The sequence below is a fragment of the Castor canadensis genome, chromosome 11 (assembly GCF_047511655.1).
Source record: "Castor canadensis chromosome 11, mCasCan1.hap1v2, whole genome shotgun sequence".
Taxonomy (NCBI): Eukaryota; Metazoa; Chordata; class Mammalia; order Rodentia; family Castoridae; genus Castor; species Castor canadensis.
This window is the reverse complement of record NC_133396.1, coordinates 36,448,314-36,476,191: the sequence shown is the minus strand read 5'-3', so window position 1 is coordinate 36,476,191 and position 27,878 is coordinate 36,448,314. Positions and strand designations below refer to the sequence as shown.

General features: G+C 42.3%; 1 protein-coding gene across 5 annotated transcripts; it reads left to right on the top strand.

The window, feature by feature from the left end:
- The first annotated feature begins 1,439 nt into the window (after nucleotides 1-1,439).
- LOC109696759 (schlafen family member 13-like) lies at nucleotides 1,440-25,118 on the top strand. Of its 5 annotated transcripts, none has more exons than XM_074046254.1 (6): nucleotides 1,508-2,016; nucleotides 3,464-3,582; nucleotides 15,169-16,247; nucleotides 17,125-17,244; nucleotides 18,323-19,046; nucleotides 19,243-25,118. In XM_074046254.1, the coding sequence occupies exons 3-6, from the start codon at nucleotides 15,182-15,184 to the stop codon at nucleotides 20,030-20,032; spliced, it is 2,700 nt and encodes an 899-aa protein (XP_073902355.1). In that variant the 5' UTR covers nucleotides 1,508-2,016; nucleotides 3,464-3,582; nucleotides 15,169-15,181; the 3' UTR covers nucleotides 20,033-25,118. The 5 variants fall into 5 exon arrangements, with proteins under 5 accessions (XP_073902357.1, XP_073902355.1, XP_073902354.1 ...); XM_074046253.1 differs by having other exon boundaries at nucleotides 1,509-2,016; nucleotides 3,464-3,607; XM_074046255.1 differs by having other exon boundaries at nucleotides 1,512-2,016; nucleotides 15,450-16,247.
- Nucleotides 25,119-27,878: the final 2,760 nt, after the last annotated feature.

The following is a 27,878-nucleotide window of genomic DNA, read 5'->3' as shown; positions in this document are numbered from 1 at the left end:
GTATCTATATCTTTTGGTTCCAATTTTTAAGTGGTAGCTCTGGAGCTTATAATACATATCTTTAACTTAATGTGGTTAAATAATACAGCACTTCCCCCATAATGAATAATATTACAACCACCTACACTGGTTTCCCCTTCTGGTTTAATTATCATGATTTTTACTTCTTCGTTTACAAGTACCATAATATATAGCTTTAAAATCAGTTATCTTTTAAATAATTATTAACAGTGCAAACATCACCTTTTATGCAGAATCACGTATTTACTGTTTTCAATGATTGCTTCATTTCTTTCTTTCTTTCCTTTTTTTGTTTTTATGGTACTGGGATTTGAACTCAGGGTCTCCACCTTGAGCCACTCCACCAATCCTTTTCTGTGATGGTTTTTTTCCAGATAGGGCCTTGGGATCTATTTGCCTGGCTGGCTTTGAGCTGCAGTCCTCCTAATCTCTGCCTCCTCAGTAGCCTCCTCAGCGCCTGGTTTACTTCCCTCTTTTGTGTAGATCTGAGTATAATTTTCTTTGAACCTAAAGAACTTTCTTTTACTTTGCTTGAAATAAAGATTTACTGATGACAAATTCCCTACTTTTTTTTTTTTTTTTTCTGAGAAGGTCATTAGTTTTCCTCCATTTGGGAGGATTTGAGTGTGTGTGTGTGTGTGTGTGTGTGTGTGTGTGTGTGTGTGTGTGTGTGTGTGTTTAAAGGATTCTAGACTGGCAGTCTTTTTTTCTTTCAACGGTTTGTAGATGTGTGATCATGGATTAGATTCAGGTTTGTACAAACAATTGAAAACAACATTTTACAGAGAAACTGGAGTATGATGGCATGAAAATTTGCAGAAATGAAAGTGAACATCAGAGGGAAAAGCAGATTATCAAGCAGTATGCACATCATGACCTCATTTTAATAAAACTTTTACATACACATAGATGTGGCCATATATACATGATATACACACACAGGGTATATACAGTGTGGTGCTGGCTGTGGTCAGTGATGATCTCTGAGTGCAGAGGTTGCTGGGGTAAATTTTATTTTTCACTTTCCTCCCACTGGAGCCTGCCTTGCATATCCTGGGTTAATCTCTGCTGCCCTTCTCCCCAGTGAGAACTGAGCCTTCAGGCGGGAACCAATTGTCGCCCACACCTCCAGGGTCCGGAAGCCCGCGCATGGAGAACTCTAGCCAAGGATGAGGAGTTAGCTAGCAAAGCAGGATTTAGGAGTGATTCCAACAATCTGCAGCCGGGCAGCTAATCCGAAAGCAGTTTCGTTTTCCCCTAATGCCAGCAGCCTGACAGTTAACCATGGTTGACCAGAGCGCAGCTCACCAGCCACCGCCGGTCCCAAATGCTGGAGCGGGACCCGCGGATCCCTGCCCGGGCTACACAAACTGGAGTCCAGCGCGCCCATCCGCAGCCCTGCAGCATTTGGGGGGAGGAGCGAGAGTCGGGAGTTTGGAACTGAGGATAGGCTCAGATCCTTGCACCTGTCTCCAGGCCTACCTTCCGGGGCGGTATGGAGGGATCTCCAGCTTGGGATCTGAAGCAATTAGTGCATTCAGGATGGGTGAAACTCGGGGTGAGAGCGAGGCCAGACTCTGGACGGGGTTCCGGAAGGTGGGGTTCCCGGGGAAGGGTAGGCCTTCCCCGGCCTGGAGCTACGGAGCCCGTGGGCCTGGGGAAAACCTGTAGATCTGGGTTTTTTTGCAAATTTTTTTTTTTCCTTTTGGTTTTCGGAGAGGATCTGGCTTTTGCCCAGGCGGACCTGTGACAACATCCTGCCACCCCCAACTCCGCACCTCCCCCCACATAAACCACCCCGACTCCAGCCTCTGCTGGGGCGATAAGCGCGCGCCGCTGCACTTGGCCTTGCTTTTCCTAGGCGCTCCCATTGGCTCGCGTTTGTCCCGGCCGGAAGCACGGGGTGGAGCCAACCCTGAGATAAAAGGACCTGCGGTTGGCGCCTCCAGTTAACCGCGAAGGGACTTTGAGCTTGCCAGAGCGGAGCTGCAAAGGGTAAGAGAGGGTCCTGGCTCCTTTGCTCGGGTCTTTAGAATTCCAGCCGGTCGGCAGACCCCGACAGTTGTCCGCCAGATCCCCGACCCGGCAGGTTCCAGCAGACAGCTTGCGGTAGGAGCGGTCCCCGAGCCAGGGCGACACTGCGTTTCTCGCCCGCCTGCGAGGCCCACTAGCTTGCTCGGTGGCGGGGGCGCTGGGTCCCGGGCGGGCCTCGCCTGTGTCCCCCTCCTACAGCCCAGCGCCGGGACCCGCCTGGCGCCGGGAGCCCAGGTTTCTGCGGAGGCGGAGCCTGCGGGGCTCTCAGTGCCAGGTGCACTTGGAGGGGATCCTGCAGATGGGAGGGAACAACCTGTATAAATTAATTTAGGAGCTGAAAGGCGGAATTAGAATTACCATTAGCCTGCGAAAGCTTAATCATTTAGAAGAAGGGAGAAATGAGCAAATTGTTAGGTCTCAACTTGACATCACTTAGGCCATCTTAAACACTGCTTGACCCTTAGAGTTGTTTGACTCCGGTGGAGACGACTCCCCCAATCCCCCGCCCGCAATGGAAAAGTCCTGTTTCCCAGCACCTGTGCCAGAACCTAAGACCCAGTTTCTTGACCACCCCAGCAAAGGACAATGGCCAAGCCGCAACGGAAAAATTCCCCCCACCCTTTACCAGATTTTTCCTCTCCTATAAAACCCCCCAGTCTGGAGACCCCCTCTGCAGGTTTCTTGTCCTGAATAAACCTGTGCTGGCGTTGAGCCATCTCTTTATCTATCTCTCTGTGCTTTTCAGTCTAATACAAATGTCTCTCACCCAAGCAGAGCTGTAAACCACAGAGAAGTAGAAGCTACTGGCAAAGAGTAAAGAGGTCTATGGTTTCATTTTCCCCAGATGGGTCTTCTGTCACAAACCACTTCCCTTTCTGTTCAGTTCCTGCCAGAGGCTAGCCAGTCCCCACTGTTACTTACCTTCAGTGCTCACCTGGCAATGTGTGCAGCCCTGATTTGACCTCCTACACACCTGCAATGATTTCCACAGCAATGTAAGGGACAGGAAGATCACCTCTCTCCAATATTCTCAGAGACCTGTGCTGGCTACTTACTAACAAAGACCCATTGTTCCAGGGACGTCTCACAGGCTCTTCTCAGTGGCACCCCTGTTGTCTGGATTTAGGGATATTCTGCTTCCATTCATCCATCAAATTCCAGGATAGATTTCCTTTATGTTATGTGGCTTTATTTAAAAGGCTTTACAAATATTACCTCATTTACCTCTCACAACTGTTTTTTTAATAACAAAATTGCTATCACTATTTTGCTTAGACACAGAGAGGTTGAGTAAATAGCCCCAAAACCACACAGCTTAGAAATGGCGGGCTGGGATTTGAACTGCAGAAGTGTGGGTCTCAAGTCCTGAACTCTGCTGCATCCCTCTGCTTATCTTTCTGCCTTTTAGGTCCTTCAGGGCTGACTTTGGTGGAAGGAGACTGCAGGTGGAGGTTCTTCACTGTGTTGGTGGAAACTCTGAATACATTTAACAGTTTGAGAGTTATCCTGCAAACCCAACGGAACAAGGTGCTTTTATTTTTAAAGTTCTTTGGTAAGCTTCCAGAATTCACAATTTCTTATTCACTTAGTTCAATTTTAAGTAGGTCTCCAAATGTAGGTGGAGCAATATCGCTACCTTACAAAGAATCTGCAAATGGCACAGGCTACAATTTCCTTAGACTCTAAGAGAAATGATAAGAGTTTCCGGAGCGTTTTCTGTTAGCCAAAAAAAAAAAAACCCTAAAGAGATGGATGGGGTGACTTTTGAATACAGTTAGGAGAGAAAGACTATAACCTGTGACATTAAATCATGCTGAGAAAAGAAAATATTTATCTTTGAACTCCCCATGTGTTAAAAGAAATATTTTGCAAATAACTTGAGAAGGATTTTTTGGTGGCCTTGGAATGTCGAAGAGTGGTGAGAAACAAATTTCAATGCACAGGTCTGGAAAGACAAAAGAGTAAGGTTATGGATGTGCCCGTCTTCTGTTTGTCTAACAAATGTCTTCTAACTGTCCTCACTGCTCAGTCATCTCTCTCCTGTCAGCTGTGTCCACATCTGACTCTTCTGTCCAGAATTAATAGCACCTACAAATGAGGAAGGACTGCAATTTCAAATCTTTAGGTGGAGCTTTGTAGGAAAGGAAAATAAGGCTGTGAGAGGATGCTTTTTTGGCTCTGTATATCCCTATGGATTTTAAGATGGCTTTGGAATTCACTGATTTTTTTTTTCAAATAATGATGCTGGTTAATCGTTGGTTGTATAAATCTTTTTAAACAACTCAATCTTTTGTGTGTGTGTGTGTGTGTGTACTGAAGATTGAACTCAGGGCCTTGAACTTGCTAGGCAAGTGCTATACCACTTGAGCCATGTCCTCATCCTTTTTATTTTTCAGATAGGGTCCCCATATCATTGGCTCCAAAGTAGCTGGGATTACAGCTGTGTACCACCAAACCTGGCCTCAACTCTTAATCTTGATGATCTATCCGAATTTCTTTTTATCTCAAGGTTTACTCTTTTCTTTTATTTTCCTTTATTCAGTCCCATAGCCCATTGAGCTTTTTACTTTGTCCCTGCCCATCAGATCCCTGCCACCTTCACTCCCTGTCCTAACCATCTTCAAATGCATAATTTGTACTTCAGTGACTTCCATGCTAAAATCATATCCTTCCCTCACTACCCTTTTAACTTTTGGGGGTGGATGATTTTTAAAAAATAGTGTAATAATTCAAGATTGAAAAGAGAATAAAATAACAAACTCATGTCCCACCCACCTCTGAGACTTAATGGATTTGTCATCTTGCTATGTTTGGGACAGGTCTCTCTCTCTCGCTTTGGATTTACAGAGTTACATATATACTATAGTTAAAGGCTTCTTAATCCTCCAACCTCTTTTTTTTCAGGACTGTTAGAAACTGGTTATATCCTTATTAAGTTTGTATCCTTTTACTGTACATATAGATTCATAAACATTTATTATAGTTTTGTCTTTAAAATTTTAATCTAAATGCTTTTTAATGCTCCCTTGTTGGAGCTGATGGGAACTGCCTCTTTTGCAGCCTAAGCTGCAGCTGGTTTCACTCCTTACAAAACAAAGCTCACCGGGAATGATAAGAACTGTCTCTTCTGCAGCCTAAGCCGCAGCTCGTTTCACCCCTTGCAGAACAGAGCCCCCTGTTCCTTACCTCCCACCACCTTCCTTTGCCCGCCTCTAGACCTTGCTTCTCCCAAATGCTACTTAAGGCCAGACCCACCGAGAGAAGCTGCTGTGCCATTTTTCTTTTCCTTTTCTCTGCCAGCCAGCCTGCTTATTAAACTTCTGGACATGAGATAACTCTTGTGAGCCTCCTTTGTGTGCAATGTGTGGCATTTTCCTAACATTTGGTGCATTGGCCGGGAACAGGTGAGCTTCTGGCATCGACCTTGCTCTCTCAGTCAGTAAATTCAGGCCCTCATAGCTGGGAGCTGCCTTCCTTAAGCCTGGATAAATTCACTGGGATCTGAGCTGCTTTGCCGGGATCCCTGTTCCTAGACTAGTGCTGTCATTGCCACTCTTGCTCACAGGGAACCTCCTCAAGGTCAGTGCGCTTCCTGTAACTCACCCACCACCGGCTGATTTCCTCAGTCCTCCCTTGCTGAGAGCTCTCTCTCTCTCTCTCTCTCTCTCTCTGGAAATCCTAGTACTAGGTCCCGACTCACTCAGCTCAGGAACTGGGTTCCTGAGGCGTGGGCAATCCTCTCAGTGAAGACGTTCCCTTGAGGTCCCTCCACTTCTCTGTTTCATCCAGGAAAGGAATATCTCAGGGACACCTGCCATATTCTTCCTTGGACAGGGTCTCATCATGGGGGCTGGACCTTCCAAAATTCCCTCAGACACCCCTTTGGGCTGTCTGCTGTCCAACCTCGAGCCCCTATGGCTCTCACCTGATCTAAAGGCAAAAAACCTCGTTTTTCTTTACAATCAGGCTTGGCCACAATACCAATTAGACAATGACTCTAACTGGCCACTAGATGGCACACTCGACCCTAACATTCTCAGGGATCTCTACACCTTCTGTGAATGCACTGGAAAATGAAAGAAGATTCCCTATGTCCAGGCCTTCTCTTATCTCCACTCTAAGCCTTCTCTCTGCACCTCTTGCTCCCCTGCCCCAGTCCTCTGGCCATAAAAACCCCAATTAACATCCCTGACTCTAAAACCTTCTCTTCCTTCAACCCTGCCAACAAACCAAATCCTCTCCCAAACCTCTTCCTTCCCATGTAAGCAGACTTGTGCTGCTCACACTGCTTGTCTGTTGCTATCTTCCTGAAAAACTTTCCCATCATGGAGTTAAACAAGCCACTCCTTGCCAACTCTGGCCTCACAGCGATTCCAGCTCTGAGGAGCTCATGCTCCCTCCCTGTGGGCTGAGACCAAGCTCCAAGTTTATTTAGTACACCTCATGCTACATTGGCAGAATCCTGTTTAATTTTGGCATCTGACAACTGCTTCTCTTTCCCCCCTCCAGTCTAATGTCCCTTTTTCCTGAGGCAGCTACTGGAGAATAGAGGTTTCATGTTGCTAAAAATGTTCCAGTACCAATCGATGGGAGCAACCTAGAGACACAGGTGATGGCTAATCCCTCAGGCGTGTGTCATGCCTCCAGGCTCTGCCTTCCCCTCCCTTACCTAAGATGTCAGGACACCTTTTCTGCCTCCTCCATGGTCTCACCACATGTCCTCTGTCTCTGTCTGCCTGCTCCTCCCTGGGCTTACTGGGACCCTGCCTCCCATGAAAAACCTGTAACATGGTACCTTATGACTTAAATTATTCCAACTAGTTTGCCAGGCTTCTCAGTCTAAAGTAACTTTGAATCAGCTGCTTTACAAAAGTGCTTACAAAACTGAGGCTGCCACACTCACGCCCTAACTCTGCCCCCACAAGGGGAGGAGGGAAAGCAAACGGATGTGCTAGTGCACAGGATGCCGGCTCCTGGACACAGCAAAAACGCCTGCCATAGCTAAAAAAAAAAAAGCCCATAGAGAGGACCCAGCACATCCTGGGCCACCAGCCACATGTGGCAATGCCTGCAGCCCGCTGCCACTTCCCCTAGAATAAATGTGCACAGAGTACACAGAAAGGGGGGAAGGGCGACAGGCTGCAGGATCAGGCCTAGGCAGCCCTTGTAAGCCAATTGTTAACTCAAGGTTATAGTCCCAAAATAACACATTACTGTGGTCTCTAAACTTCTCATTTAAAATTTTCTATACTTTTGGCCTTAACATAAATTTTTCCTCCAAATATTAACACTAGTTGTCCCATATGGTACTGTTATTGGCCCAAAATGTCCTCTGAATGCCCTTCTCTAACTTTACAAATGATTTATTTCTTTGTTAAAAAGGATCACCTTTATTAAAGAGGCTGCCTGCTGTTAGCTAAAACGCAGGATCCTAATGCTTTGTTCTTTCTAGATGGGACCTGCATCTTCCAGTGTTTTGGCTGGTAGATGTTAAAAGCTTTGTACTGAGGCCTGGCCACAATTAATACGCCTTGGGTGACCAAGAGAAGTGGCCTTCACAGGGTTCCTTTAATTACAATACCATACTCCAATTAGAGCTTTGGTAAAAAGAGGGCCAGTCTATGTCTCCTTCCAGCTATCAGATCTAAGAAAAATTTAAAAACATCTAAACAGCTATACTGATGCCCAAACAAATACATTCAAGCCTTTACCTCTGTGATCCAAACTTTTCAATTAACATGAAAGGATATTATGCTTCTACTAGACCAGACTCTTGTCTCATTAAAAATACAATGGGTTCTGGCCCAGGCCACTCAGGTTAAAAATTATTACCATTTACAGTAAGCCCCAATACTAGTGACACCTAGAAATAAAAAAATAAATACACCTACCTACAGGGACACAGACAGTCCCCTTAACTGATCCACACTAAAAGGGACTAATGATATAACTCAAGCAATAGAGTGCCACTTTACAGACATAAAGCCCTGAGTTCAAATCCAACACAGCCAAAGACAAATATTTGAGGCTAAAGAAGTAGCTCAATGGAAAAATGTCTGCCCAGCATGTACAAAGCCCTGTGTTCAATTCCCCAACATCACTAAATCAAAAATAATAATAATAATAATAATAATAAAAAGATAACTGTCATTAATGCCACGTCAGCCATTTCATAATGAAAAAAGTAGTTTAACCTAGACCAGTTTCCTCATTCTTTAAATGAGGAAACTGAGGCCCAAAACAGTTCAAAGACCTGCTCTCCAGAGTGTCAGGTGCCAAGGTAAAATAACAACTTTGCTTTACAGCAATGCCCTAAAAGAAAATCCCCTTACCTTACTACAACATCTTAAAGAGGCTATCAGAAAACATACCATGATGGACCCAGAGTCACAGGTGAGAGAGGTTCTCCTCAAAGATAAATTTCTAACAGTCAGCCCCTGATATTTGTCAAAAACTCAGTCTATGGCTAAAGGAAAAAAAGTCATTGGATCAACTAATACAACTAGCCATATATGTATATTAAAACTGGGACATTACTAACAGAGAAAAAGATAAGAGACATGACCTCATTGCTGTCCCCACCTGACTGGGGCCTGTATCCTGAACTTGCAACCATGGTGGAGACGAGGGGCACTTCTGCAGAGAATGCTTAAGGGGGGACAGCCCCGGAGACCCCCAACTGGGACCCTGCCCTCTCTGCAAAGGTAACCACTGGAGGTCTAAGTGCCCCGTCTCCAGATGGAAGGCGAGGTGCCACTTCCCATGGATTGATGGCCTCCTGTCCACGCTCCACTTCTTGGAGCCTTAGGGTAGTCATAGTGGTAGAAAAGCTAAAGGTCATTTTCCTCCTATACAGTGGAGCCCATTTCTCTGTCTTATCTTTCTCTCCCGGTCCCCCCTCCAATGACTAGGTTATCATTCAGGACAAATCTGGTAAGCCCCTAGAGCGCTAGTTTACCAGGCCTCTGGCCTGCTCTTGGGGAGACCTCCTTTTCTGTCACCCTTTCCTCATAGTACCTAAAACTCCAATGTCCCTGCTGGGACAAGATTTACTATCTCAACTAAAACTCAAATTCTCCTTCCCCAGGCAGCTTTTTCTGCTGCCCCCTCCTTCACAAACAAATAGGTCCTACAATGTAAACTGATAAAATGAGTGTAGGGCGAGCCTTGATGGCCCTCCCTATTCAAATAAAACTCAAAAATCCCTCACAATTTCCACACCCAAAACAATATACCCTCAAGCCTGAGGGAAGATGAGGTCTTTTGCCTATCATAAATTCCTTAAAAACAAAGACTACTAATTAGTTACTTCAGCTCCTATAATAAACTTAAAATTCTTATAAAAAATAATTTTAAAATACAAGTTACAAAATAAACAACTAAAGGAGATATAAATCGGTAATGAATGTATTTTTTAAGAAGTTAAAAAATTGTTTTTAGATAAAAAAGGATTTTATAAAGAAGGGTTTGTCCTAAATATTGTTTCAAATAGGAGAGATAAAGGCAAGCCATCAAAGGGCTTAATATGTTATATAAAGGTCTGAGTAAGTTTTAAAAGTATATAATAAAAAACTTCAATATATAATAAAGTTAAAGTTAAATATAATCTAAGAGTTACCTAAAATATTTTCAGGGTCATGTCAAACTAAAATCAAATTCTCTATGTCTATAAAATAACAAGGTTATCTTAACATTGTTCTACTCTGAGTAGCAACTACAAAAGACCGTTATAGAAATAGACTTTATCAAAAAAATTATTTGTGTTTTCTGTGGATCTTGTCAAACTTTAAGAACTACTAAATCAGAGTTCATTTATATATTTGCTCATGCAACAGTCTCTTAAATGACCACCTTATAACTGTGTTCAATATCTAGACTTTATCTAAATATGGTACAAACATTTACAGAGTTAAAAGTGTCAGTTTATGTAAAATGATGAGCTAAATCTTTCTTTTATCCAAAAGTGTTCCATTTAACCTGCATCCTGACAGTCAGCCTCTATTTGCCTTTAAAGGTCCCACAAACACTTCATAACAACTGACCTGGTCAGTCTTGCCACAAGAATTTAAAGACAGCCCTCATCTTTGTGGACAGGCCCTAACCAGAGGCTTATTAGATGACACTACCCAGAGGCCACCCTTCTTCAATGCAGAGCCACAGAGCCCTTTATCTGCAATGCAACTGAGTCCCTTTTAAAACTTTCTGGCCTCCAGGAATACAAAGTCTCTAAGGAGAAGGCTTAGTTATGTCTCCCTCAGGTCACCTACCTAGGTGTATTCTTAAAAGGATAGACTCACTCCCTGAGTCATGAGTAAATCAACCCAATCCTCCATTTCCCACTTCCATACCATAAAAACGGCTTAGAGCTTTCCTGGGAGTTATAGGATTTTACAAAATTTAGATCCCTAGGTATGCAGTCCCTTAGCAAGACACCTTTTAGGCTCCTCCTAATATTCCTATTTGGGTCTTAAATAATATATGGCCACCCATTTCTCTTAGAAAACTTGCCTCCAACAGACTCTGCTCCTCTGGCTAACTACCTGCCTTATCTTAATCTTCTCAGGAAACTTCTCAAAGAGCATACAGACCAGATCCTGCCCCACCCTATAACAATTTCTGTTAAACCAGGAGATCTTTTTCTCCTGAAAGATTTTCTACTCTCTCCACTGGGACTTCAATGGACCAGCCCTCATCTGGTCATTCTTATGACACCCACTGCCATCAGGCTCAATGGATCCCCCAGTGGCAGCACCTCTTAAGGAATGGACTCTTAAAACCCTCTAGGGAACATTTTACAGTGGTTCTCCTGGCTAATGCCCATCCTAATGCCTATATTTCTTGCTCTACTATTCTTAAGCTTCCTCCTTTGTATCATTCTACATGTCTGTTCCTGCTAATCAAAAATTTAACCAGTTGTACCTCCAGGAATATCAACCTCTCCAAAACCACCTGGAAAAACTACTGTGAAGGCCCCATCCGGGATGCCACAGAGCCTGAGGATCCTGCCCCATACAAAGCCTCCTGCCAGCAGGAAGCAGCTAGAGAGACCAATGCTTCACCCCAATTCCTGATCCTCAGCCCCTACCTTCATCATTATTAAACAAAAAATGGGGGAATGATGGGAACTGCCTCTTCTGCAGCCTAAGCCGCATGTGGTTTCACCCCTTGCAGAACAAAGCCCCCTGTTCCTTTTCTCCCGCCACCTTCCTTTGCCCACCTCTAGACCTTGCTTCTCCCAAATGCTACTTAAGGCCAGACCCGCCGAGAGAAGCGCTGCCCCATTTTTCTTTTCCTTTTCTTGGCCAGCCAGCCTGCTTATTAAATTTTTGGACATGAGATAACTCTCATGAGCCTCCTTTGTGTGCAACGTGTGGCATTTTCCTAACAGGAGCGAGCTTTCTCTCTCGCTCCTGATTGTTATTGAACCTAACTGGGGTTAACTGGGGGTGACTGGAGATTTAGAAAAGGCACAGGATAGACAGTGGGGTCAAGTGTGCTGAGTGCTCAGGTGGAGACGCCCAACCCTAATGCTTCTTTTCTCTTTTATTCTTTAAAACCTTACTCCCTACAGCTCTTTAAAACCTTGCTTCTAAAGTCTTCTGTAAAACCTTGCTTAAAACCTCTTTCCTGAGACTCGCTTGTCCCATGTTTTCTTTTAGCTTAATCGCTCTTAACGTCTTTGCCCCAGGCTTGCAGCTTTTCTTCAGCATTCTCTCTTTTGCTTTCTTAAAGCCTCGGTGCTCAGACTTGCCAAGTCTCTGGTCCTCTATCTTGCACTGTCCCATGTTCTCTTTGGCTTTTCTCTAGCTTCTAAAGCCTATGTTAAAGTTCTTTCTTTGGCTTTCTTCTCTAGGGCCTATGTTAGAGCTCTCAGTGCAGACTTCTATCAACCCCTCTTTTCCCTTCAGCAATTTCCCTTTAACAATTCTTTTCCCTTCTGTAATTCTTTTCCCTTCCAAAAGCTTCCCACACCAAAAAGCCCAAAGCCAAAGCCCAAAACACCCCAAGCCCCAAAAGCCCTCCAAACCAAAAGCCAAAGGCAAAAAGCAAAAAGCCCCCAGCTCTCCTTCAGCAGGCCTTTTATAAACCGCAGTAAACAGGGTGGAGCAGAGGCTCTCGAGGAGGGGTGTGACATTGTAACAGGAGAAACCTGTGTTCCTGCTTCTCTGAAAAAGCAGCTGTTCTCATGAAAAAATGCTCACCATCTCTAGCAATAAAGGAAATGCAAATTAAAACCACACTAAGATTCCACCTCACCCCTGTTAGAATAGCCATCATCAGCAACACCACCAACAACAGGTGTTGGCGAGGATGCGGGGGAATAATAGCCAAGTTATGGAAACAGCCAAGATGCCCCAGCACTGACGAATGGATTAAGAAAATGTGGTATCTATACACAATGGAATTTTATGCAGCCATGAAGAAGAACGAAATGTTATCATTCGCTGGTAAATGGATGGAATTGGAGAACATCATTCTGAGTGAGGTTAGCCTGGCCCAAAAGACCAAAAATCGTATGTTCTCCCTCATATGTGGACATTAGATCAAGGGCAAACACAACAAGGGGATTGGACTTTGAGCACATGATAAAAGCGAGTGCACACAAGGGAGGGGTGAGGATAGGTAAGACACCTAAAAAACTAGCTAGCATTTGTTGCCCTTAATGCAGAGAAACTAAAGCAGATACCTTAAAGCAACTGAGGCCAATAGGAAAAGGGGACCAGGAACTAGAGAAAAGGTTAGATCAAAAAGAATTAACCTAGAAGGTAACACCCACGCACAGGAAATCAATGTGAGTCAATGCCCTGTATAGCTATCCTTATCTCAACCAGCAAAACCCCTTGTTCCTTCCTATTATTGCTTATACTCTCTCTACAACAAAATTAGAGATAAGGGCAAAATAGTTTCTGCTGGGTATTGAGGGGGGGAGCGGGAGGGGGTGGAGTGGGTGGTAAGGGAGGGGGTGGGGCAGGGGGGAGAAATGAACCAAGCCTTGTATGCACATATGAATAATAAAAGAAAAATGAAAAAAAAAAAAAAAAAAAAAAGCAGCTGTTCTGCTTTTTGTTTGTGGCCGGGACTGTGCCTATCTCGGCCTACAGAGAAAGCAATTAAGCCGCATCTCACCTTGTTTATATCCAGTTCTCCTAGGCTTTTCCTAATCCACTCTCCACAAATGTACATGCCATTCTTGAATCTTGTTTTTTAAACTCATCACTATGCTTTGTAAATTTATGTATGTTGATACATAAAGACATGACTTACTCATTTTACCTGCTATATTAATTTTCTGTTGTATGTTCATCCTTTATTCCCTATCACATACTCATCTTGTTCTCTATAGCATCTGTTTCAAACTTTTCCCACTCTATTAAAATGTGTTTCTCCTGCTGTCTTCACTCTGAGTGCCTTTTCTCAGAGGGTGGCTTTATTTTCCAATTCAAAGACAAAAGAGAAGCCAGGTATTAGTGGCTTACACTTGTAATCCCAGCTACTCAGGAAGTGGAGATCTGGAAAGTCACAGTTCAGGGGCAGCCAAGCAAAAATTTCCCCAGATCCCATCTCAACCAACAAGGTGAGTGAGGTGGTGTGTGCAAGTGATCCCCACTACTAGGCATAGGTAGGAGGATCACAGTCTGAGGTCAGCCCTGGACAACACACACTAGACCCTATCTGAAAAATAACAAAGCAAAAAGGATTAGGGATGTGATTCCAATGCTAGAACACTTGTTCAAGTGTGAGTCCTGAGTTTAAACTCCAGTACCACCAAAGAGAGAGAGTGAATGAGAGAGAAACTGAAAAGAGAAGGCACAAAAAACGTAGCCCCTCAACTGCCTCCCACCAAAATTATACATCACCTTCACCTGTGCTAGTCGTTTCCTTTTTCCCTCCTCCTGACCTTCATCACATTCTTTTCCCTACCTGTCTTTCCAGGACTTTCATTATTTCAATCACCCCACCTTCCTCCTACATCTTTAAATTTTTACTGCCCTACTGGCTCTTTCTCATCCATGTCAAATATTTTCAGGCCTTTCCCATCTTAAAAGAAAAAATGACCTTCAACTTCTTTTCCTCCTCCAGATACCTGTATTTTGTGCCCTTTGTAGCTGGATATAGTAGACAAGTTGTCTATCCTTGATAACACTATTTCTGCACCCCCTCAAATTCATTCCCCAACCCAGTGCAACATAGTGACAATCAACATGGGTTCATTTACTAAACATCTGTGGACCAAAGCATAGTGTTAAGTCCTTGGAGGAAATTCTCTCATTTAATCCTCTTACTGATAGTTATATTAAGGTAGATACACCCTGCTTTATTGGCAAACAAATAGGGTTAGAAATACTAAATATCTAAGCTAATATAATAATATTAAAAGGTAGAATTGCAGATTAAGCCCTGTCCATTGACCCTAGTCTCTAAGACCTCAACCCCTGGCATATTGCTTCCTGGTGCTCACTGCCAGGTTGGCTGAACAGCATTTTTCAAAGTCACCAATTACTTTTCTTTACTAAATCTGATAACACTGCAGTGTTCACCTATAAGCAATATTAGACACCTTACAAACTCAACAGGTGGTCTTGCTCTAGATTTCCTTAATACCATCTTAGGGTTTTATTTTTCCTGTCTCTGGTTTTTCACACTCAGTCCTCTTTGCAGTTTCCTTTCAAAGTGTTCTTCCTTAATTTATCCCCTAACATTGATTTTCATTGGGAACTGTCTAGAGGGGGAGTCTCAGGCCACATACACACCTGCCTTGGGTGACCCCTCCTACTGCTTTGTCTCAATCTGGTGGCTTCACCCAGTCAATTCCAGTGCATCTGTGAGATCTTGGCTTAAATGTCGCCTCATCCTGAGAGTCTTAATTAATCCACGGTCTCCAGATTAGTTCAGATGCCCCTTCCATAAGTTTCCCCTCCTACATCCCTTTCACACACATTTAATTAGCCCCTGTTGATCAGCTCCTAAAGAGAAGAGACTATCCCTGACTAACTTGCTGGCCTACTGTGTTGACCCAGAACATCTTAGCACAGATTGAATGGATGAGTGAGTTGTGTATTCAGAGGGATTAGTTTCTGAATAAAAGTGAAACAAATGTTCTAATAATTTCAGCTGCAGGATCAGCATGCAGACAAATCCTTGTGCCCTGATAGTGGAACCATCTCACCCCGACTTGGTCATCAATGTGGGAAAAGTGACTCTTGGTGAAGGAAATAGAATAAAGCTGCAGAACCCTCTGAAAAAGCAGAAGGAGAGTATTTTGCAGGCAGCTTGTGCCCTATTAAACTCAGGAGGAGGAGTGATTAAGATGGAAATGACAAATACGGATGAGCATCCTGTGGAGATGGGATTGGACGTGGAACAATCTCTGAGAGACTTTTTTCCATCTTTAGATTTGCAGGCTTTCTTTGAGAACAAGCAAGAAGGGAAGCATTTTTACATTTTTGTTAAATCTTGGAGCAGTGGTCCTTTGTCTGAAGATGGTTCGTCCAAGCCCCGTATTTGTAGCCTGAGTGCTTCGCTCTGCTATAGATCTGGCACCTCTACGCTTTCCATGGACTCAAGAAAGGCATTTGATTTCCTGAAGACCAAGAAAGACAGTATAAAATGTAGCCTGGTCAATGAAGGATCTCTACCTAGTAAAATTCCAAAAGCTGTCCATGAGAACTTCTCTGAATCATGTCCTGCTTTTCAGTTCTTCCAAAGAGACAGGTTTGAATATGATAAAATCATGCCTTTTCCTGAGTCTCAATCTATAGAGTTTAAACAATTCAATACAGACCACATTGAGAAATATATCAAAAAAGAAATTCCAAAGTACATCCCTGCATTTGCAAATGCTGAGGGAGGCTATCTTTTTATTGGAGTGAAAGATAAGACCAAGAAAGTCCAGGGATGCCCAAAAGATATTGTTGACCCTGACTCTTTGCGAAGAGTGATAGAAGAAGCAATTTCCAAGTTGCCCGTTGTCCATTTTTGCTCTTCTAAAGCACAGGTGTCCTATAAGACCAAAGTTATTGATGTGTTTCTTATGGGAAAGTTACACAGTTATCTCTGTGCGATCAAAGTGGACCCATTCTGCTGTGTGGTATTTCAAAAAGCTCCCATTTCATGGATGGTGGAGAAGAAGAAAGGCGTCTATAGCCTGACACCTGAGGAATGGGTAGGCATGATGGTAGATGATGACCCAGGTAAGAGGCAGAAAACTCCTCCTTCCCTACTTCTTTACTTCCTCTTAGTGGGCTTCATTCTCTGTGACTTTGAGCTCCTTGAACCATTAAAATTTACTTTCCTAGGTCTCCATGTATTTTGGATACAGGAAAGTTGTACTGGATGAAGAGAAGCCAAAAATCAAATATTTTGTGAATGTTGATTTCCAGCCAAAGAAGTAAGGGGAAAATTAGGAATAGATTCCTCACTTAATATGTATTATTTTAAATCTTCTAATTGGAATTTTCTTCATAATAATCTCAATTTAGCATGAGACCAGCTTTGGGAGGCAAGGGCCAGCACTGGGGGAGGTATATTGAGGTTGAAGTCAGTGAAGATTCAGGGAAAGAAAACATGATGATTAGAATTTAAAAAGAGACCATGTTAAATTTCACAATAGTTTATGCAAAGAACTATTCGAGCATAGAAGAGGGATCATTTTATTGAGTGAGGAAACACCATTCAAGATTCAAAAAAAAAGAATTGAGGGCTGGCAGAGTGGCTCAAGTGGTAGAACACCTGCCTAGTGAGTCCCAGAGTTCAAACCCCAGTACCACCAAAAAAAAAAAAGGGAAGGTGTGATAGTGTATGCCTGTAATCCCAGCACTGGGGAGGTAGAGGCAGGATGATTGCAAGTTTAAGGCCAGCTTGAGCAGCAAAGCAGTATGCTGTCTATATATTTTGAAAAGCAGGTCTCTTAATGGTAGAACTTTAGAAACCTTCACAAGGAGAGGATGAAGTGTCTGACTTCATGATCAAGTGAAATGAGATTTAGACATTGCCTTGTTGGTTCTATTCAGTATCAAGGGACACAATCACATAGGCTAGTTGTTGTAGTTAGTTCTTTTCTTCTTTCAGAGTTGGTCGAAGCTTTTGAATCTCAGCTGAGTCTATCTGACAGCCCTCCACGCTGCAGGCCGGTGTATTCTAGGAAAGGTCTGGAACACAAAGCCACCCTCCAACAGCATTTATTTCCAGGTACTAAAAAACAGCCAGTTTTTACATTAGGAAAGAGAGAGATAAATTAATACATGTGTTAAAAAGTAGCCATGAAAGACTCATTGCAACTCCAAGTGTGTAAGATGACAAGGCCACAAACCTCTGGGTGGTAGTGAAATCTGACTGGTTATCAGAAATATCAGAGAAGATAGTTAAATATGAAGATATCCAAACTCCCCCGCTCCCCCAGGAACTTAGAAGATATATTTCCCAGGGATGAGGCCCAAACACATTAGACTGTGGTCACTTGGAATAGTTGACCACCTCTGATTAGCTTGTAAGGAATGGAGGAATTATCGCTGTAAAAAGAACCCAAGCATTCACCTGGAAGAGTATAAAAACACAGAGAAATCATGAGTAATTTCTTGAAAGAGGCTAGTGAGGACATGTCACAAGGGTCCAAGGAATAGTTCAAAATAATTCAAGATCAGAGACAATGTGAGGTTACACTTCTCCCCCAGACTAAACATTTTTTAGCAGGTTTTTGTCTAGGCACTCCTACTTAGAAAAGAAGTATAGGTTTCTAGAGGAAGAAATCAGTTTGGTTAACTTCATACATTGAACACATTAAATGTGAGATCTGACAGTAGAATATGATAAAGAAATGTCCTAAATATGTCTAAACACATATCAAGGACCACATAATTAATATGGTAGGACTGCCTTAGTTTACTTTCAGATAGTTGATTTAATATCAAATATCTTTTAACCATTGCTTATCGGAAAGGGTTTTAAACATTGAACCATAAGAATTGTGAGGTGCAAGAGTAATAGCTACACATGGTTTTTATTCCTTGGGCTCAATAATTCCATTTTAGTTGGTGCCCTCTGCTCTCCATAAGATAACAAAAGGGCAACCTCATTCAGTTCACCAGATGTGTTTGTCCAGGGTTTTCCAGGCTCAGGAAAGACAACCATGGTCATGGGTATGGGTTAAAGAGAGGTGAACCAGAGGAGTAGATCATGGGGGCTTTATTCTTCCTTGTAAATGTAATATGATTCATACAAAATGACACAAGCACATTTTTCAAATCTTCTCTATTATCCCGGTGTCTAGTGTCACCAGGTCACTTGCGATATACTCCTGAAGCTCTCTGGAAGGAGCTGTGTTCCCAGCATGAAGGACTGGAGGAATTAATAAACCAGCAAATGCTATCTTTCTCCTGGGGAACTCTGATCTTCTCTAGAAGCTGGGCTGTGGATCTGAACTTGCAAGAGAAGCAGGGAGTCATCTGTGATGCTCTGCTGATTGCACAGAACAGCCCCCCTACCCTCTTCACTGTTTTTGAGGGACAGGATGCAGAGGGGCAGGACTACTGCATCCACACTGCCTTTACTTTGAAGCAGAAGCTGGTGAACATGGGTGGCTACACCGGGAAGGTGTGTGTCATGACCAAGGTCCTCCACCTGAATCCCCAGAGCAATGCTGAGTTTATGGAGGAGTCAGGCTCTGTGATGGATTACCCCTGGTCCTATCACCTGGCAGATGCCCAGCAGATGGAAGCCTTGCTGCAGGCCCTCGTGATTGTCTTGCTTGGCTTCAGATCCTTCCTCAGTGACCAGCTTGGCTGTGAGGTTTTAAATCTTCTCACAGCCCAGCAGTATGAGATATTCTCCAAAAACCTCCGCAAGAACAGAGAATTATTTGTCCATGGCTTGCCAGGCTCAGGGAAGACAGTCATGGCTGTGAAGATCATGGAGAAGATCAGGAATATGTTTCACTGTGACACAAACAGCATTCTCTACATTTGTGAAAACCAGCCTTTGAGGAACTTGATCAAGTAAGTAGTTGGGTCTTATGACTGCATGTGTTCTTTAATGTGGGTTTAATTTTTCCTCCTAAGACGCCTTTATTCTTGAGAATTACATGATAAAATTATCTGTGACTACAATGCTGTGTTCATGCAAGCATCATAGAGTAACTTCTCCCTTCATTTAATTACAGAAACCCTCAGTGTGTCATTTTCATTTTTCCAGGAATAAAAACATCTGCCAGGCAGTGACCCGGAAAACCTTCATGAAATATGACTTTGGAGAGATTCAACACATCATCATTGATGAAGCCCAGAATTTCCGTAGTGAAGATGGAGACTGGTATAGCAAGGCAAAAGCCATCACTCAAAGAGAAAAGAATTGTCCAGGAATTCTCTGGATCTTTCTGGACTACTTTCAGACCAGTCACATGCATGATAGTGGCCTTCCTGCTTTCACAGCCCAGTATTCAAGAGAAGAGCTCACCAGAGTGGTGCGCAACGCAGATGAAATAGCCAACTACCTAAAAGAAGTAATGCAGGAAGTCAGAAGAAATCCTCCACCCAACATCCCTCCTGGGTCCCTGGATTTATTCCATGAACCTAAATGGGCTCAGGGTGTTTCAGGCAACTTAGAAATTAGGTTCATGGACTTGGAGGATATGGTGATCTATGTAGCAGAGAAGTGCCAGTTTTTCTTGAGGAATGGCTATTCTCCCAAAGACATTGCTGTGCTCTTCAGCACAACAGAGGAAATGAATGCATATGAAGGCAAGTTTCTAAAAGAAATGAGGAAGAGAAAAGTGTCTCAGATCAACAGTGCATTCATTTTTCACAATCACATGTTTGACAGCATCCGTCGATTTTCGGGCCTTGAAAGAAACATCGTGTTTGGGATCAATCCCTGGGCAGCTGAGACAGCCATTTTCCACAACCTCCTGCTCTGTCTGGCTTCCAGGGCAAAGAAACATCTGTATATTCTGAGGCTTTCCGAGATGAATCTCAGTCTAAGATGAGATAAAGGTAAAATATTCCCTCTTTTCTGCAGTTTTAGAAAAGGGATGATTATTCTACACCAGAAACATCTTATTTCTAACAACCGAGCCATTGAGAGAACTCACTTCAGAGCTGTTGCTGTATTCTGTGAAAGGAACTTCCAAAAAATCTAATTCCAACTGGACACATTGACGAATACTTTTTTGGCCTTGATATACATCTGTATAGTGAACTTAAGTTTCTAAAAACTTCACTTTCATGTCTAAGTCAAAAGAGGATTGTTGATATTTCCTTCTTTGTGCGTTCTCAGAAAAGGTATTAAAACTTATAACTGTGCCCTTTTTCTCATTATGAAGAGTCCAAGAATTTGTGGCTCTTTAAATTTAACAAAAAGTAATAGGAAGTGAGTGCTGATTTAATTTAACTCAGTTAGTTAATCTGAGTGCTGAGTTTATGTCAAAAGTCTCATGACATCCCTGAAAATTAACAGTTGGCTCTTGGGAACTTGTATGAGCTGTCTGTAGCAAATCAAGGCAACTGAAGCTATTTCATCAAAATTTGGTGTGCCTTGTTCAACCGTAATAGTTTTAGAAGTAAAGAACGTTTATATTAGAAAAATTGAATAGTATATACTTTTCTTTTAGTTACTTAGTGGTTTTTACCTTGATATTTTACTTGATATTTATGTATTCTAATCAAAAAGTAATTCTTTGCAGTTTGAAGCCAACCCCAGGCAAAATATAGTTCTTGAGATCTTATCTCGGAGAAAACACATCACAAACAAAGGGTGTCAGAGTGGTGCAAGTAAGAGTGCCTGCCTAAAGAAACTAATGCAGAAACTTTAAAGCAACAGAGGCTAATAGGAGAAGGGGACCAGGAATTAGAGAAAAGGTTAGTTCCACAAGAATCAACTTGGAAAGTAACACATATGTACATGGAAGCAATACTAGGAAATCTCCCTGTGTAGCTATCCTTATCTCAACCAGCAAAAACCCTTGTTCCCTCCTATTATTGCTTATACTCTCTCTACAACAAAATTAGAGATAAGGGCAAAACAGTATCTGCTTGGAAGTGAGGGGGTGGGGCGAGAGGAGGGGGTGAGGGGAGAGTAGTGATCCAAACATTGTATGCACATATGAATAAAGGAAATTTAAAAAAAAAGTGCCTGTCTAGCAAGTATAAGTCCCTGAGTTCAAACCCCAGTACTGCCAGAAAAAAGTAATTCTTTATATTGAATAATACAGCACTCAGTTTTGTTATTTTGAAGGGTCACTTTTAAAAGCAGAAAGGCACAATGATATTCATTCCCATGAAGAATAATTTCTATTTTATATATTTCCCAATTTATTCTCAAAGAGAATAAAACTCATCAAAAAATATGGCCATGAAGTGAAGAATGTTGCCATACCAACACTTCAACAGGAAACTTAAAAATTGTTATGAAGCAGCTGCACTTCAGAAAGCTATCATAAATCAGAACTAGAGGAGGTTAGATGAGTCATGGTCCAACAAAACTGTGAAATATAAACTAACCCAATGAAGAAAGGAAAAAAAAATGCACAATAATTTAGACATGAAGACTAGATTCCAAGATGCACTATGGAAAGCAGAATAATAAGCCTGAAAATATAAATAAGAAAAAACAAAAGTGAAATAGAAGAAAAGAAACAGATTTTTAAAAAGATTACCAAGAAGATGATACAGAGCTGGACCTGGTGGTGCATGCCTGTGAGTTCAAGGCCAGCCTGGGCTACACAGTGAGACATTCTCAAGAAAAAATGTTTAAAAAGAGATATATACAGGAGATAAACAATGGATCATATATTTATATATAATTTGATTTTACCAAAGAGTAAAATAAAACATAGCAAATATTTAAAATATTAATAAAATGTGTATGCAATAAAAAATCTGAATCTATTATCATAAGGACCTACAATGCATCTGAGAAATTTATGTCACCACAGACATAACCCAATACACCTGTTGGACTATGAAAAATAGAGATTCCATAAGCATCCACCCAAAAAGACTAAGTCACTTGTAGGTACAAGAGTATCAGGTTGCCATTGGCCTTCCCTGCAGAATGTTCCATACTAGAAAAGAGCAGAGATACATCAACCAAAGATCTCTGAAAAAGAAGGCGTGAATCATAGATATGTGAGGCAGTACTTTTCTACACAGCAAATGTACATAAGAACTCAGAGAAGATTAGTCTCATGACCCTTTCCTGAGGAAATTATTAGAAGATGTACTTCATCCAACTAAAAGATGACTGTCGAAATGTTGGCAAAAGGATTATCAAAACTGTTAGCTATAATTAATTGTATTTCTGAGATTGAAGACAAAGTCGGTGAAAAAGATGACAAATTAATACGTAAGTGGCATATTCTGTGACAATACAGAAATTACATGCCCAAGGACAGCAACCACAGAAGGTGAAAGTGTAGAAAGCTTTCTTAATGCCTTATAAGTCAGCTACAAAAAGATGACATTTTATACTGATAGCTATATTAATGAAAATTAAGTATGTTTAGGAGTGCACAGATAAACACTGAAAACTTTAATACAACAAAAAAGATGTTAGAGGACAGACAATGGTGGGGAGAGTCTAAAAGATGACTAAGGCTCATGGCAAGGAACTATCTAGAGAGAATTGTATTAACGTTTTGTTTGTCTACTTTATTTTCTCCCATAAATCTTTCTCCTGTCTTCTATATTCTTATTCCACTCACAAATTCTATCCACTACCTAGGCAAAGATTTTGTTATGATTTGTTGTTTTTTCCTACCCCATCCCCTCATGCCCTTACCTGCTAGCCGTAGAATAAACTACTAATCATCTCTTGATATTTGTCCTTTCCAGTTTCTATAATGATACCCATTTTAGGGAAACACATGGCAACCTGAAATATAAAACATTTCTCAGCCTCCCTTGAAGCCAACTGTGACCATAGGACTCTTAATTTGACCTAACTCAGTCTCTGCATTTGGATGATTAAATTTGGTCCAAAGTGACCTCTGTATACAGTGAACTGCAACCCAGCTTGCCATGCAAGCAAGTTGTAAGTAATATAAGTGTATAATCTAGTAACCAAGCATGTGATCCTCAGCCAATCATAGCAGCAGAACCCTCAGCCAATCTCATGCTGAAGGCTGCCAAATTATGCTCAATTAAGACAAATCTCAACTGTACCAATCAAGTAGTCTCTGTAAGGTCAGTTCATGTTTTTCTAGTTATAAACACAGCTCATCCAGTTGGAGGTGGGGGAATTCTAAACCATCTATACTGGTATGTTTTACATTACTGTAACAAAATAACTGAGGCAAACTGATTTTATAAAGAAAGAGGTCTATTTAGCTCACAGTTCTGGAGGTACAACCTTTTGGAGCTGCCAGCATTATCTCTGCTCAGCAGTGCCTGCAAGAGGGAGAGATCACATCACTAAACAGAAAAACAAACAGAGATTCAGAGATCATGGTTTGCTTTTATACCAACACACACTCTAACGACTCAGGGATCCCATGAAGCCAACCTTAATCCCTTTTCAGGACAGCTCCCCCAATGACCTACAACCTTCCACTAGACTGCCCCTTAAAGATCCCTTCCTTCTCCTTAACTGCCACACTAAGACTAAACTTCCAACACATGAACCTTTTGGGGGCACACTCAAACTATATCCAAACAATAGCACCTACTTTCATCTAAAATACTATCCCTTTCTAGAACCTTTTTTTATTCAACAAACTTTGTAAAATCTGACTGGTCTCAGAGTGATTTTTTTGTTTTTTCCAACAGGACCAAATTCTGGTTAACGATAATGAGTCCGAGTGATGTGTGTTTAACATTCAGGGGGTGTCCTTAAGCCAAACTTCTTTTGTTGTTTTTTTCTTTTCTTTTCTTTTTGTTTTTCTTCTAAGCTAAACTTCTTGAAGGTCATGTTTTTAGAGAAATGATACATTTTTCTATCAGCTGATTCTATTGGGCAAGGGTCTATATATAAATTAAAAGTGCCCCCAGAAAGTTCCCTGGGCTACACCATAGTTCTTTTTTATTTACTGTGCAGCAACAAACCAATTTCCCCTTCATAATCAGGATTGGTCATCTTTTCTGACTATTGAGCAGTGTGAGAAATGCAAAACAGTCAGAACAGCAGCCTTGGTTTACAATTTAATAGGACCATTACGATGTTTGAATATTGGAAGCTTCAAACCTACTGGGCCCAAGGTCACAGTGCTAGAAGCAAGAAAACCCCTAAAGAGGTTAAGATGTAATCATGAGATGGTCTGTTTCCACCTATTTCTACCTCCTTGGGTTTTAGAATGGTATTTTCTGGCATAGACTGTCTTCTATAGAGAAGAACTCTAATCTTCTAGTGATTATGTCCCAGTTGGAACTACCACCAATCCAGTGCAGACTGTGGCTTCATACTATAAAAAGCTAGCTGATTTTGAGTGAGGGGCACATGGCGAATTCTAGGACCTTGGGCCCATTGATATACCATTGGGGTTTACCATTGTGAGATACCATGTGAGTTCCTTGTTTGGAGCTAGTATTTATGCAATGAGTCTATGAATGGTGATGTTTGTAGAAGATTTGTGGGAGGGCAGGAACACCTCGGAATACGTGTTTATTCCATAAGCTGCCATGTTTCTGCTGGTCTCTGTAAAGACTCTGCATTGACTTCTTTTGTCAGCAGGGCTGAGCCCTCAGCAGTACTGGTATCCAGATCTTTCTTGGTAAGGGGAAGTCCATGTTTCTTAGCCCAGCATCCCCTACATTTCAGAAGTGTGGATTACACCAGGATTCCAGAATGTGAGCCCCAATTATAGATGACACTTCCAATGGAAACTTAAAATCTTACACAGGAAACATCAGGCTCAAATAGTTTCACTAACTAGGTTTATCAAACAAACAAGGAACTGATAATTCTATTCTTATACAAAATATTTCAGGGTATTGAAAAAAGAACATTTCACAAAAACATTATGAGGAAAACATAGGCTATTTTAACTATTAAACATAAATGCAAAAAGTTCTCTACTAAATGTTAGCAAATCAAATACAGTATATCAAATGTATTAAAATAATGTATCCTTCATCCCAGGAATGTTGTACACTTAATTATTTCAAGAGTATGATATGTACATTTATCCTAAAATGCAAGGCTTAGTTTAACATGTGAAAATCTATTAATATGATCCACCATATCAACAAATTGAAGGAAACACATAATAGAATTCTCTCTATAGATGCAGAAAAGCAATTTAATTTTTTGTCACATGTATTCAAGATGAAACCCCATAGCAAATTAGAACTAAAGGGGAGCTTCCTTTTCTTAGCAACAGGTGTTTTCAGTCAGGTGTCGTGGCACACAGCTATAATCCTAGCTACCAGGGAAGCACAGACAGGTAGATTGAAAATTCAAGGGCATCCCAGGCAAAAGGTAGTAGCAAGATGCTGTCCCAAGAACAAAATGAAAGCTACATATGGTAGCTCATGCCTGTAATTCTAGCTGTTCAGGAGGCAAATATCAAGAGAATCACAGTTTGAGGCCAGCTGGGCAAAAAGTTAGTGAGACCCCCCACCTCAACCAATAAAAAGCTGGGTGTGGTGGTGTGCCCTGGTCATTCTAGCTATGTGGAAGTATAAACAGGAGGATCCTAGTTCATGCTGGCCTGGACATAAACATGAACCCCTATCTCAAAAAAAAAAAAAAATCAAAAAAGAGTTGGAGTCATGGCTCAAGTGGTAGAGTGCCTGCGTTGCAAGTTCAAGGCTTTAGTTCAAGTTCCAGTACCACCCAGATAAAAATTTTAAAAAGTAAAAAATAACAACCAAAGGACTAAGGCATAGCTCAAGTGGTAGAGCCCTTGCCTAGCATACTCATGGCCCTGGGTTATATCCCCAGTACTGAAAACAAAAGGGTGGGGGCATTTTCAAAGTTCCCACCTAACCTTTGAAAAGCTGGGGTGATGGACATTTTTAGGGAATCAGGGTGAGCGGACAGCCTTGGCTTTATACACCTCAGGGCTGCTCAGGGACACTTCGCTTCAGCCATGGCTGCCCCAGGAGACTTTAATCAGGTCACTAAAACCACCACAGCCATCATCACTGCTGTTGAAGCTGGCACTTTCATTCTGGAGGTCACCATGTTCACATCCACAGCCTAGGACTGTTTCAACTATGATTGCTCAGATGCCCTGTACAGCTTCCAGAGTACTCCATTTAACCATGACCAAATCAGGTGACCCCATGCCACAGCCACTCCAGTTGTCTCCACTCACCTTGCAGAAGTCCCTACTGTGGTCAGGGATGAGCACCTCCCCAGTCTATGATGACCAGGACAGAACACCTGTAGCAGAATGCATGACTAAGCAAAACAAAATGTGGTTAGCAGACAGGAATCAGTCACATGCATATCAGCTATATAAGCAGTCGTTCTCTCACTTTTAAGAGACCAGGTTCTGGAGACCTTGTTCCCATGCAGTGCTGCAGCACAGGCCCCAACAAAGCCTCATCTGGGTGGTTTTATTGCTTACTGATGGTCTTTTAGAGTGGGTACAGTGGACTGAGCTGGTTGCATGAAGAGCAGTCGACAGCAGGGCCTGCTAGCCCAGGCACACGAGCACCTAAAGGGAAGCTAAAGAGTTCCTGAGAGCTGCCAGGAACAGAGACTGCAGAAGGCAAAGAACCATGGAAGGCGAAAGACTGTGGACTGTTGAGACCATGGGAGAGTGACAGGCCTGGTCACTGGAACCACCCAGAACTACTATCTCTGGCTGTCCAGGAGACACCAAGAGTGACTAGGAGCTGAGCTTTGTGCACTCAGGGTGTGGCTGTAACCCTCAAGGAACAAAAGAACCCTTAGCCAACTGGTGATGACTTGGGCCATAATATGTAAGTGAAATCCGCTCAGGCCAAAACAAACTTAAACATGAATTCCTTCAGTAACAAAGCATTACTTTTCCAGAATCCACTAAAGGACAGTTTTAAACTGGCTTTTCAAGCCTGGGCTTGTTCAGAAGAAGCCTCCTCCTCCTGTCAATGACCTTTTGATATTACAAGTTCAACCCCCACACCCCCATCCCAGGCAGAATGTGAACCCCCCCCAGAAAAGAAACATGGTCCTGTGAAGAGTCATGATGACATTTGTGTCTATGTGAAATGAGCCCTACAACTCCTCCTAACTTCCCCCCTGCACCCCTCCTATCTGCCTCTCATCCTCCCCTGCTTCCCCACACACACCAACCTATACAAGAGGTAGATCCAAGCTCCTCCTGACTGCATTTGCTGGTTGATCTCAAAATAAAGCTTTCTTTTTGCAAAAACCGGTGCTGTAGTATTGGCTTCTATGCACCTGGGGGTAGTGAGCCCTTGCTGCCAATCAGGAGTGTCATCCAGTACCCCAAAGCCAAAAGTGTTCCTCTGCTCCCAAGGTTCCAAGGATTGGCAAATGGGCTCCCTGAGGAAGATTAGATGCTGAAGAGTTGGCTGCATCCCTAAAGCCACATTTCTCTCCATCCACCAGAATCTAGTCTGCTTAATCTGATCCTAATTTCCCAGTCCAAATGATTTAAATCTAGACTAACAGGTCAAAACACAGAAAAAAATCATAAATTGGCCCATCACTTGAGCAACGGACCAAGTTACCCTAGGGATAATAGTGCAATCCTATTCTAGAGTCCCTATCGACAATAGGGTTTACGTCCTCGATATTGGATCAGGACATCCCAATGGTGCAACCACTATTAAAGGTTCATTTGTTCAACGATTAAAGTCCTACGTGATCTGAGTTCAGACCAGAGTAATCCAGGTCAGTTTCTATCTATTTACAAGTTTCTCCCAGTATGAAAGGACAAGAGA

Coding starts and splice junctions, on each gene's coding strand:
- LOC109696759 (XM_074046254.1), top strand. CDS start 15,182: ATGCAGACAAATCCTTGTGCCCTGATAGTGGAACCATCTCACCCCGAC. Junction 16,248..17,124: donor GATGGTAGATGATGACCCAG/GTAAGAGGCAGA, acceptor TTCTTCTTTCAG/AGTTGGTCGAAGCTTTTGAA. Junction 19,047..19,242: donor CCTTTGAGGAACTTGATCAA/GTAAGTAGTTGG, acceptor TCATTTTTCCAG/GAATAAAAACATCTGCCAGG.